The sequence below is a fragment of the Microtus ochrogaster genome, chromosome 7 (genome assembly GCF_000317375.1).
Source record: "Microtus ochrogaster isolate Prairie Vole_2 chromosome 7, MicOch1.0, whole genome shotgun sequence".
NCBI lineage: Eukaryota > Metazoa > Chordata > Mammalia > Rodentia > Cricetidae > Microtus > Microtus ochrogaster.
The window spans coordinates 21,118,921-21,130,643 of record NC_022014.1 but is presented as its reverse complement, the minus strand read 5'-3'; the positions used below and the strand labels follow the sequence as shown (position 1 = coordinate 21,130,643).

Below are 11,723 nucleotides of genomic sequence, written 5' to 3'. Positions count from 1 at the left end.
TGTGTCTGTCTGTAGTCTGTTCTCCGAGAGCAGAGCTGTCTGTCTGTCTGTAGTCTGGTCTCCAAGAGCAGAGCTGTCTGTCTGTCTGTAGTCTGACCTCCGAGAGCAGAGATGTCTGTCTGTCTGTAGTCTGGCCTCCGAGAGCAGAGCTGTGCTTGGAACCAGCTTCCTGTTTCAGGCCTGCTTCTTGGCCCCACTCACCTTCTGTGAATTCTGTGCTAGAGTGGCCCAGAAACCCTCACTGTTGGGCCCAGACATGCAGCTCAGTCTTTCCTTGGGGAAGAAAAGGTAGTTCCAGGCCAGAGGGGTCAGTTTGAGAGTCCTTAGCAGTCAGTCAAGGAATGAGAGTGTTGTTAGTCTCGGAGAGCCACCTGTGCCTAACAACCTGCCAAGGCATACTGGTCCTGTCTCCTCTCTATATTTATGCATTCATTTTGTTCACCTGACATGTAAAACCAACTCAAGTCTGACATGAAAAGACAGGGTCTCTGTACCGAAGGGGTCCTAGTTAAAGGACAAACCCAAACAGATAGCTGCTTTTGTTCTTGTTGTTTTGTTTTGTGTTCTGGGGTTCAAATCTGAGGCCTGTTATCATGCTAGGCAAGACAGAAAATTAGTTTTACAACAGTAACAAGGCATGGGGGCATGTTTGTCATTGCAGTCTTCCAGGGGCTAAGCAAGAGGACTGCGAGTCCCAAAATAGCCTGGGCTACATGGGGAGACCCTGTTTTAAAAACAAAAAAACCAGGTCTGGTGGCATATACTTTTAAATCCAGCACTTAGGAGGCAGAGGCAGGTGGACCTTTGAGTTTAAGGATAGCCTGACCACATAGCAAGTTCCAGGCCAGGGCTACAAGGTGAGACCCTGCCAGAAAGAAAGAAAACAGGAAGGAAGGAAGGAAGGAAGGAAGGAAGAAAGAAAGAAAGAAAGAAAGAAAGAAAGAAAGAAAGAAAGGAAGGAAGGAAGGAAGGAAGGAAGGAAGGAAGGAAGAAAGAAAGAAAGAAAGAAAGAAAGAAAGAAAGAAAGAAAGGAAGGAAGGAAGAAAGAAAGAAAGAGAGAGAGAGAGAAAGAAAGAAAGAAATAGAAGTCATGTATAATGGCAAATGCCTATAATCTTAGTACTTGAGAGATGGAGGCATGAGGATCAGGAGTTCAGGGTTATCATCTATTTCGTACTGAGTTCAAGGACAGCCTGGCCTACCTGAGGTTAAAAAAAGAGAAGGGAAGGACAAGAGAAAAGGAGGAAGGGGTGTGGAAAAGGACAGAGTGCATTAAAAGTATCAGCTAGCTCCAAGAAAGTCAGTCTTGGATAAGCCGCTTAACATACTGAAGTCAGCCTGGCGGAACCAGTCAGCCTCCTGAAGAGGTCGGTAGAGGGCGCAGCCAGGTAGCAACAGATGTGCTCACTGCCAAGAAAGTTACGCATGAAACCTCAGAGATGGGGACAGTCAGCCCCCAGTTGAAGTTTGGGCTGTTTGCAGCAGCAGAGTCAGGACTGTAAGATGGGCTCTCAGAGCCACCGCAGCAAAGATGATGTCCCTGTGCTGAGGGCACAGGGCTAGGTGGGGAAGAGGGTTTGGAGGCTGTTTGGAACAAGGACAGAGACCAAGTATAAGCCCATTGCCATCCATAGCTGCTTGTGGCGGAGTGATTCGAAATGCCACCACTGGTCGCATTGTCTCTCCCGGCTTCCCGGGCAACTACAGCAACAACCTCACCTGCCACTGGTTGCTAGAGGCGCCTGAGAGCCAGCGACTACACCTGCATTTTGAAAAGGTCTCCCTGGCAGAAGATGACGACAGGTGAGGGGCTGTCCCGGCTAGATGGGAGTGCCTGACCTGGCAATACCTTGTTGGGGGGATACCAAGCATGCAGCTGCCACTCTTCTGGCCCAGGCTCATCATCCGCAACGGGAACAACGTGGAGGCCCCACCAGTGTACGATTCCTACGAGGTGGAGTACCTGCCCATTGAAGGCCTGCTCAGCTCCGGCAGATACTTCTTTGTGGAGTTCAGTACTGATAGCAGCGGGGCGGCGGCAGGCATGGCCCTGCGCTATGAGGGTGAGCCTGCAGGAACCCAACCAGTGCTAGGCTCTCTCTCCCACGTCCTTCCCCTCTCTAACCGCATTCTGTCATTCCTCCCACATTTCGCACCTGCTCCATGCCCCTTCCCTCCGGCCCAAGATTCCCATCCCATCCTTGCAGGAGCCCTTTGCCTCCACCATAGATTTCTAGCCCAAGAGAATGAATTCTCCAGGTTTTAAAAAAGCAAAACAGGCCTCAGCCCTTGGCGGGGGTGGGGAGGAGAGACTGCTGCAGAGGCATCCTAGACCCACGCATACATACATGTGCTCATTAACTCATCAAAAAAAGCATTGAGCACCTTCTGTATACTAAGTGCCAGCGAGCCAACAAGAATACAGCAATGATTCAAGATGGCTTCCTGACCAAAATAGGGTTGAGTTCCCTGTCCCCCTGCCTCCGATTCCAAGCCCAGGATACACTTTTGCACTGAGGAAGAAAGGTCCTGACGAGGGAAGTGGTAGAAGGCCTGTCCTTTGGCCTAGCCCGGTGGAGGCTGAGCTGGACTGGGCCCTGTGGTTCACAGCCTTTCAGCAGGGCCACTGCTATGAGCCCTTTGTCAAATATGGCAACTTCAGCAGCAGCGCCCCCTCCTATCCTGTGGGTACTACCGTGGAGTTCAGCTGTGACCCTGGCTACACCCTGGAGCAGGGTTCCATCATCATCGAGTGTGTTGACCTCCACGACCCCCAGTGGAATGAGACAGAGCCAGCCTGCCGAGGTCAGCAGGCACTGGTGGGTGGGTCTGCCACCTAGGAGGCAGCCACAGAGCCCAGGGCTAGGGGCCCTGCTGTGCGTGACTGGTATTTCCCCTTGAGGGAGGAGGTGGGGAATCCTAGCAGGGAGTGGCACTTTTGTGGGCAGGTGGCAACCCTAGGACACCGCACTGGAGAGAATGGGCCTCCCTGGCCTCCCCTTCCTTGCAGCCGTGTGCAGCGGGGAGATCACAGACTCAGCAGGCGTGGTGCTCTCTCCAAACTGGCCGGAGCCGTATGGCCGAGGGCAGGACTGCATCTGGGGTGTGCATGTGGAGGAGGACAAGCGCATCATGCTGGACATCCGAGTGTGAGTGCCTCGGGTCAGGCAAGCCGGCTCCTGAGGCTGGGGACACCTCTTGTCCTGCCCACCTTGGGCCCTTCCCCCAGCCTGTCCTGCCCTGATCCTCCTCCTCTACAGGCTGCGCATAGGCTCTGGGGACGTACTGACCTTCTACGATGGGGATGACCTGACGGCCCGGGTCCTGGGCCAGTACTCAGGGCCCCGTGGCCACTTCAAGCTCTTTACCTCCATGGCTGATGTCACCATCCAGTTCCAGTCAGACCCTGGGACTTCGGCGCTGGGCTACCAGCAGGGATTTGTCATCCACTTCTTTGGTGAGCTCGTCTCTATCTGACTTGGACTGTAGATCCCAAATCTTGGCAAGTCCGAGAGCACAGGGCAACAAGGAGCCTGGATGCCCTATCTGATGAGCAAAACCCGGGAAGGCACCAGGCATCCCCAGAAGCCTTTGGTTAGAGCAGGGGAGATTTGGGGAGGCAGCAAGAAGAACTTCCTAACAAAAACAGGAACTACAGAAAAGGGCTGGTACCTTCCTTTCTGACGGTCTGGAACAGAAGTGACTCCCCCACCCTCCTTTGCCCATCTCTCAGGCCTGAGGGACTGGCCAAGTGCTTCTGAGAGTAGAGTCAAAGCCATGGTGACAATCCTGGAATCTTGGACACTCAGGGCGATCAGGGGATGGGCAAGGGGGTGGGGCTTGAGAAAGCAGGGTGAGTCACTGAGACTTTTCCAGCCAGTGGAGGCCCAGGATAATCTGCAGGAAACAAAGAGACCTCAGAGTTGGCACTAGCACAGTCACCTCGGTACTGGCCAAGGGGCTGCATCTCCCTGCTTCTGTGTCCCCAGAGGTGCCCCGCAATGACACATGTCCGGAGCTACCTGAGATCCCCAATGGCTGGAAGAGCCCATCACAGCCTGAGCTGGTGCATGGTACGGTGGTCACCTACCAGTGCTACCCTGGCTACCAGGTGGTAGGATCCAGTATTCTCATGTGCCAGTGGGACCTGAGCTGGAGTGAGGATCTGCCCTCATGCCAGAGGGGTGAGTGCCCCCGTCCCCATGGTCCCCCCACCCTGCCTTCTCTGTTCTGAGAGGAAATCTAGCACTGGTCCTGTTTCTGCTAGCATCCGTATTCTTCTAACCTGTCTGTGAAGTCGAGATGATCCATTGTCACAGGATTTCCAGAGAAGTACCGCAAGCATTTCCTGGCTGACCGAGGACCAGGCAGTGCTGGCTGCCTCAAATGCATGGCTTTGCCGCCCTTGATGAGTGGGAAAAGGATGCGTCAGCAGAATGGTGGGCACAGTCAGGCATGGTGTGTCACATGCCTGCAATCTCAGCATTTAGGAGGCTGAGACAGGAGGACCAGAAATTTGAAGGTGGCCTAAGGTATAGCGTGAGGCATTTATTTCCCCCCAAAAGGTGGAGGGGAGGGTGTCTGAGTGACTAAGAGCACTTACTGCTCTTGCAGAAGACCCAGGTTTGGTTCCCAGCACTCATATCAAGCAGCTCACAGCCTCCTGTAGTCAGTTCCTGGGGATCCAACACCTTCTAGCCTTGTAACACCTGCGTACATGGGCATCTACATGTACGCAGTACACATAAACTCGACACAAACGCAAACATAAAACAACAACAACAAAAGACAAAAACAAAAACAAGGGTCTGGAGAGATGGCTCAGTTGTTAAGAGCACTCACTGGTTGTTCTTCCAGAGTTCCTGAGTTCAATTCCCAGCAACTACATGGTGGCTCACAACCATCTGTAATGAGATCTAGTGCTCTCTTCTGGCCTTCAGGCAGACAGAACATGGTATACATAATAAATTTAAAAAAAAGGCATAAGACCACCTGGCATGCATGCCATCCTGGGTTCTAGCACTGCCTAAAAAGAAAGATGCAGACATCTAAATGAGAGTCGAGCCATGAAGCCTGGTATTAGCCGGCCTGTGACACGTGGAAACCAGGGTGAACAGGCCTTTCTTTTGTCCCGCCCTCATAGTGTCTTTAGCCCAGACTGGCCTCAAGCTTCTATGAAACTGAGGATAACTTTGAATTTCTGATCCTTCTGCCTCCACTTTCTTAGTACTGGGATTACAGGCACCTTCTGGAGTACTGGGATTACAGGCATGCACCACCAGGCCAGGTTTATGTAGTGCTGTCTGTTAAATCCAGAGTTTCAAGCATGCTTCCAAAGCACTCTTACCAACTGAGCCAGATCCCCAGATGCTGAACCTTCCTTGCTCTCCTGCTTCCCTCCCCATCCATAGTGACATCCTGCCATGACCCAGGGGATGTGGAGCACAGTCGCCGCCTCATATCCAGCCCCAAGTTTCCTGTGGGGGCAACTGTGCAGTATATCTGTGACCAGGGTTTTGTGTTGACGGGGAGTGCCATCCTCACCTGCCATGATCGTCAGGCTGGCAGCCCCAAGTGGAGCGACAGGGCCCCCAAATGTCTCTGTAAGTGCCGAGTGTGTAGGAGGGGGCCCTTTAGAAAGAGAGGGGTCTGAAACTTGCACCCGACTCTGCCTGCCTTGCAGTGGAACAGTTCAAGCCATGCCATGGCCTCAGCGCCCCTGAGAACGGTGCCCGCAGTCCTGAGAAGCGGCTTCACCCAGCAGGGGCCACCATCCACTTCTCCTGTGCCCCTGGCTATGTGCTGAAGGGCCAGGCCAGCATCAAATGTGTGCCTGGACACCCCTCGCATTGGAGTGATCCCCCACCCATCTGTAGGGCTGGTGAGTGCCACTATCCCCTTAAAACCCCACCTGGACCATAGAACTGTTGTAGTAAAACAATTTCATGTTGAGAATCAGAAGCACCTGCCCATGCCCCTGCCTGTCCCTCAGTCTCTGCCCGGTCTCTGATCTAACATCATCATGACAATGCAGGAGTGGGCTCTCCCTGGTCAGTTCCTCTCCCATGACGAGCCCACTTCTGTGCTCCTTGCATTGGTGGCTTGGTCCATCAGGCTCACCCACTGCCCTTGGCGCTCCCTTCTTGTTCCAGCCTCTCTGGATGGGTTCTACAACGGCCGTAGCCTGGATGGTGAGTCCCCATGCTTGAGAGCCAGATATGTGGTCCCCCTGCACCTGGCTCTCACAGCTCCCAGGCCGTGGGTTCCCACAAATGGAAGGCAGAGAAAGAACAGTTTGGGCCCAGAAGGGCATACAGCTTCTTCCCTACCCTAGCCAGCTAATGGGAGCTGGTCTCTGAATGTCCTTGAGAAGGGAGGGGACATAGGCTCCAATAGGGACATCAGTTCCAATCCCGCTCACCCTTTGCTTTCAGTTGCCAAGGCACCTGCCACCTCCAGTGCCCTGGATGCTGCCCACATGGCAGCTGCCATCTTCCTACCACTGGTGGCCATGGTGCTGCTGGTGGGAGGCGTGTACCTCTACTTCTCCAGGTGAGTCTGGCTTCTCTTCCTGTTCTACACACCCAATTCACTCCTGCCTTGCACCCCTGCTTCACAGGGTCTTCTGTCCTCACAGGCTCCAGGGGAAAAGTCCCCTGCAACTTCCCCGAACTCATCCTCGCCCCTATAACCGCATCACGGTGGAGTCAGCGTTTGACAACCCAACTTATGAGACTGGAGTAAGTATCCACGTTGACCTAGATACCTCTTCAGGACTCAAGTCCTTGCTCCCTTGGGTGGGTATGCCTGTGGGTCCTGCCACGCCCTCCTGATGCCTTGGGAAGGCGGACTGTGGCCCGATGAATCTTCTACAAGTTTCCAACTCCCCGCAGTCTCTTTCCTTTGCAGGAGACGAGAGAATATGAAGTTTCCATCTAGGTGGGAGCAGCCTGGGCATGCACTTGCAGCCCTGTGTCACAGGCCAGTGGCAGGGCTCCTGGCTCTCTGCTGTCCCTTTACCTCCTGTACATACCACCTGGGAAGAGACACCACCAGTCCCTCAAGAAGTTGTGCCCTTCCCTGCCTGCAATGCCCACAGTGACCTATTTTCTTGGCACCTCTGCCTACTTAGGGCCTTTCTTTGGGTCCAAGTCAGGGGGCGCCTGACTTGGATAGAACCTAACTGGAGCACATTTCTACCAGCCAACATTCCCTGCTTCTCTTATGCCCTGGCCCTCCGGCCTGGAGCTGCAGGCAGAGCAGGGCACTTTCTACACATGGCCACCGTTCAGCCCTGGCATGTGGAGACTCCGGAAGAGCTGATTTGCAGCAGTGGAAATGGGACAGGGTGCCCCTCACAGAGCCATCACCAATGGCCAAAATTGTTCTCAATGGTGACCTCTTGGTAGTCCTGGCATGCCAATACCAGCCCTGCAAGGAGGTTCCTAGTCCCTTTTCTAAAGGCTCAGAATTGGAGTTATGCCTTCTACCCTGTTCTGGGAAGGTGAGGATTTTAAGGAATCCTTAAAGGTTCAGGGATTCTGTCCCAAGCTCAGGTTGGGCTTCACTGGACACTCATGCTCCACACCAAAGCAGGATACCCTACTGTCCCCGGCATCCCTTTAGTCTGAGGGCGGGAGAGACCTTCCTTGATGTTCATCTGGATGTTACAAGTGTCCCCTCTTCTAAGCCACTTACTATGCTCCCCCTTCCTGCCACTGTGTTATGGCATGCCAGGAGAGGGTAGGTACATTCTGGAGAGTAGAAGTCCAAGGACCCAGGAATGTGGCACAGAACTGAAATCAGAAATCCCCAGGAGGAAGCCCAGTCCAGACCGAAGGCCACTTTGTACATATGATGTATTATATGGGGTCTGGGCTCCAGCCAGAGAACAATCTTTTATTTCTGTTGTTTCCTTATTAAAATGGTGTTTTTGGAAAAAAACTAAGGAGTGTGAATGGTGCTTTCTTGGAGGGGAGAGGGTGGTAGATTACTGTGATATGGATCTTGGCATGAGAAGACCTGCTGGACCCACCAATCAATCATTCCCAGATTTATTTATTTTATTTTATTTTTTGGTTTTTCGAGACAGGGTTTCTCTGTGGCTTTGGTGCCAGTCCCGGAACTAGCTCTTGTAGACCAGGCTGGCCTTGAACTCACAGTGATCCGCCTGCCTCTGCCTCCTGAGTGCTGAGATTAAAGGCATGCGCCACCACCGCCCGGCCATCCCCAGATTTTATGAGAAAAAAATGCTATATGTATTTAAATAGGCAACGCTGCCCCGAAGACATTAGTGTTATAGATGGCTGGTGAAGTGAGAGGCCCCAGTGGTTAATGCCGCAGGGATGTGGGCGCTCATCCACCCCAGTGCCTCATTTCCTCCTCTTTGCCACAGCGAGATTGGCCCAGTCCCAACCCCATTTTAATACTGCTGGACTGCTGACAACGCCCAGAGTCTGAAGCATCTTTCCTTCCACATCTTCTACCCAGGGAAACTTGAGAGACTGGAGTCAGAACTGTAGACTGAACTTGTACATAAGCTAACCAGCTTGGCTTGTCCTCAGAAAACATCCAGACTCCGAGTAGGAAGGACAGGGTGGCTTGGGGGTACCTGATACAGGCAAGGGCTCTGCCCACAGGCTCTTTAAGGTGGCTGCTAAAAACAGGCATCCAAGGGACAGTATACAGACTGAGCACGTTATACTTATGTATTTAGAAACGTGTGTGTGTAATCACGTATGTATATGACAACAGTTTTAAAAGATGTTATGAATTTGAAAAAGAGCAAGAAGGGGTATATGAGGGGAGTTGAAGGGAGGAAAAGGAAGGGATAAATAATGTAATTATATTATAATCTCAAAACATAAAACAAGTTGGGTGGTGGTGCACGCCTTTAAATCTGAGCACTCGGGAGGCAGAGGTAGGAAGATCTCTGAATTCAAGGCCAGCCTGGTCTGTAGGCCCATATTTCTGTATGGCACAAAAGCCATAGGTCCGATCTGAGGTGATCTGAGGTGGTCACATAGCTCTGCAGACAAGCTGTCTCTGCCTAACAATGGTCAGGATGTTTGGAGGATATCTTACAGAGAGGCTAATTCAGGCCTACGTGACAGCTAGCATACAGGTAGAATGCAGACGTGACAAAAGGCCATTCACCTGGTTACCTAGGATACGAGTCTAATGTATTTTCCCGCTCAATTTATGTGATGATATATAAGATGTTTGGATAATAAACGCGGAGAGATCTTCAGGAGATAGTCAGGAGAAAAGACCCTGAGATGCCCTTCCATCTGTGTTGGACCCACACGCCTTCAACACTGGTCTATAGGACAGTCAGGGCTACACAAAGAAATTTTATCTATAAAAAGCCAAAAACTAAAAATAAAGACTGGTCATGGTGGTATACACTTTTAATCCCAGCCCTCGGGAGGCAGAATCAGGAAGAGCTCTGTGAATTTGAGACCAACCTGGTTTACAAAGCCAGGGCTGTTATACAGAGAAGCCCTATTTCAAAAACCATAGACAAACAAATGAATGCTTTTTAAAGAAGTGATGGCTGACCAGGATATACTTAAATTTGCCCATTCCCTATGGCCCCCAAAGCCTTCGGAGATGAAAGACTCTTCCCATGAGGCACTTGAAAGATAAAAGACAAAAGCACCTGAGAGGAAGACCTGCACCCACCAGCACCTTCTGCTTCTACAGTCTTTTTGTTTTGTTTTGTTTTTTGTTTTTTAAGACAGGGTTTCTCTGTGGTTTTGGAACCTGTTCTGGCACTAGCTCTTGTAGATCAGGCTGGCCTCAAACTCACAGAGATCCACCTGCCTCTGCCTCCCGAGTGCTGGGATTAAGGGAGTGCACCACCACCACCGGGCCTGCTTCTACAGTCTTTAACTGGAAGATGTGGACCAGAAATCCCTCCAGGCTTCTGTGCAGCCCAAGTCAGGGGGTTCGGTCATTCATAGTGCAATACCTACATAGACCACAAGAGGTCGCTTCCACAGGCTTCTACAGCCCACCTGCTCTCTTTTCCTGGAGTGCCCTTGAACACCCAGAGCTGGAACTCTCCAAGGTGGCCCCAAGTCCTGCCCTTACAGGACTGACCTCATCCTTCAGGCTTCACAAGAAAGGTGTGTGGAGTGATTTGTTCCTCCGAGACCTGTCAGCAGAGCCAACTCTCATTTTCCTCATTAGCCCACTGCCCGCTCCTGTTTTCAGCTGCAACGGATGTGTTGATCAAAGCAAAGCCTTGCTCACTGGGCATGTGCCAGCAGCTCACTTCTGTGCCCAGTAATACCTTCAGGCTGACACAGCAGCACAGCTGTGCTCTGGGCAGCAGGAGGGAAGCCAATGAGAGAGGGCATATGAGGCTCCAGCTTCTGAGGTCATGTGGCATGAAGGAGGCATAAAGCCTGAGCTCTTCCTTCAAGGAACCTATCCCAGCCCTCTCCTCTGAGAGCCACATCTCAGCCCTATAGCTACTAATCTATTGTTGGCTGTGGTGACCACAGAAGTCAGAGAGCAGCCAATTTGCATGACATTCTCCACTTCCCCATGACCTTACTATTTCCAGGCACCAACACAGGAGCACCAGAGAAATACAACGTCTCTCTCTCCTCCTCTCTCTCTCGTCCTCTCTCTCTCTCTCTCTCTCTCTCTCTCTCTCACACACACACACACACACACACACACACACCTAAAACTTCACACAGTTATCCATACCCTTTTTGATTTATAGTCCTGACTGTCCTAAACGGAGAAGCAGCAGTTCCTCAGAGACAGTAAGCATGGTGGAGAGGACAGATTCTGACCTATGAATCAAGTAATGTTCCCTTTTTAGGTTTGCTATAAACCCACTAAGAAACCTAAGCAAATCACTGCTCCACTCTTGTGTATCTGGAAATAGAGTTTAAATAAAATAGTCTCTGTGTTTTACGATTCTGAGAATGATGTATAAAGTAACATAAAAACGAGTTTAAGTGGAGGCTGGAGAGATGGCTCAGCGGTTAAGAGCACTGACTGCTCTTCCAGAGGACCTGAATTCAATTCCCTGCACCCACATGGTGGCTCACAATCATATGTAATGAGATCTGATGCCCTCTTCTGACCTGCAGGAGTATATGCAATTAAAATACATAAATTTAAAAAAAAAGCACTGGCTGCTCTTCCAAAGGACCTGGGTTCAATTACCAGAACCCACAGGGCAGCTCACAACTGCCTGTAACTCCAGTTCCAGGGAATCTGGAACCCTCACACAGACAGACATACATCCAGGCAAAACCCGAATGCACATAAAAAAAAACTTTTTTTAAAAAATAAGTTCATGTGTCGGGTGGTGGTGGTGTATGCCTTTGATCCCAGTACTCGGTAGGCAAAGGCAGGCGAACCTCTGAGTTTGAGGCCAGCCTGGTCTACAGAGCGAATTCCAGGACAGCCAGGGCTGTTACACAGTGAAAGTCTGTCTCAATAAACCAAAAAGAAGGAAAGAAGAAGAAGAAAAGTTTAAGAAGGGCCAGGCATAGTAGCAATAGTAGCACACGTTGATCCCAGAAATGGGACTGGAGGCAGAGGCAGAAGTATTTCTTTGAGTTCATGTTTAACCTGATATACACAGCGAGTTCTAGGCCAGCTACGGCTGCAGAGACTCTATCTTTGGAAAGAAAGAGAGAGGGACGAAAGGGAAGGAGGGAGAGGGGAAGGGAGGGAGGGAGGGAGGGAGGGAG

At 51.3% G+C, this 11,723-nt stretch overlaps 1 protein-coding gene across 3 annotated transcripts in view; it reads left to right on the top strand.

Moving 5' to 3' along the window:
* The window catches only part of Sez6 (seizure related 6 homolog), a 47,680-nt gene extending 39,736 nt beyond the window's left edge, over positions 1–7,944 (top strand). Inside the window, exons 6-17 of one of the 3 annotated variants that reach the window (XM_005349483.1) lie at positions 1,635–1,803; positions 1,897–2,063; positions 2,611–2,805; positions 3,011–3,149; positions 3,261–3,457; positions 3,990–4,184; positions 5,412–5,603; positions 5,684–5,881; positions 6,153–6,191; positions 6,435–6,552; positions 6,638–6,740; positions 6,910–7,944. In XM_005349483.1, the coding sequence (XP_005349540.1) occupies positions 1,635–1,803; positions 1,897–2,063; positions 2,611–2,805; positions 3,011–3,149; positions 3,261–3,457; positions 3,990–4,184; positions 5,412–5,603; positions 5,684–5,881; positions 6,153–6,191; positions 6,435–6,552; positions 6,638–6,740; positions 6,910–6,939 (1,742 nt within the window). In that variant the 3' untranslated portion in view covers positions 6,940–7,944. Of the gene's footprint in view, positions 1–1,634; positions 1,804–1,896; positions 2,064–2,610; positions 2,806–3,010; positions 3,150–3,260; positions 3,458–3,989; positions 4,185–5,411; positions 5,604–5,683; positions 5,882–6,152; positions 6,192–6,434; positions 6,553–6,637; positions 6,741–6,893 lie in introns of all 3 variants that reach the window. The other 2 variants (XM_005349482.3, XM_026780133.1) reach the window with 2 other exon arrangements.
* Positions 7,945–11,723: the final 3,779 nt, after the last annotated feature.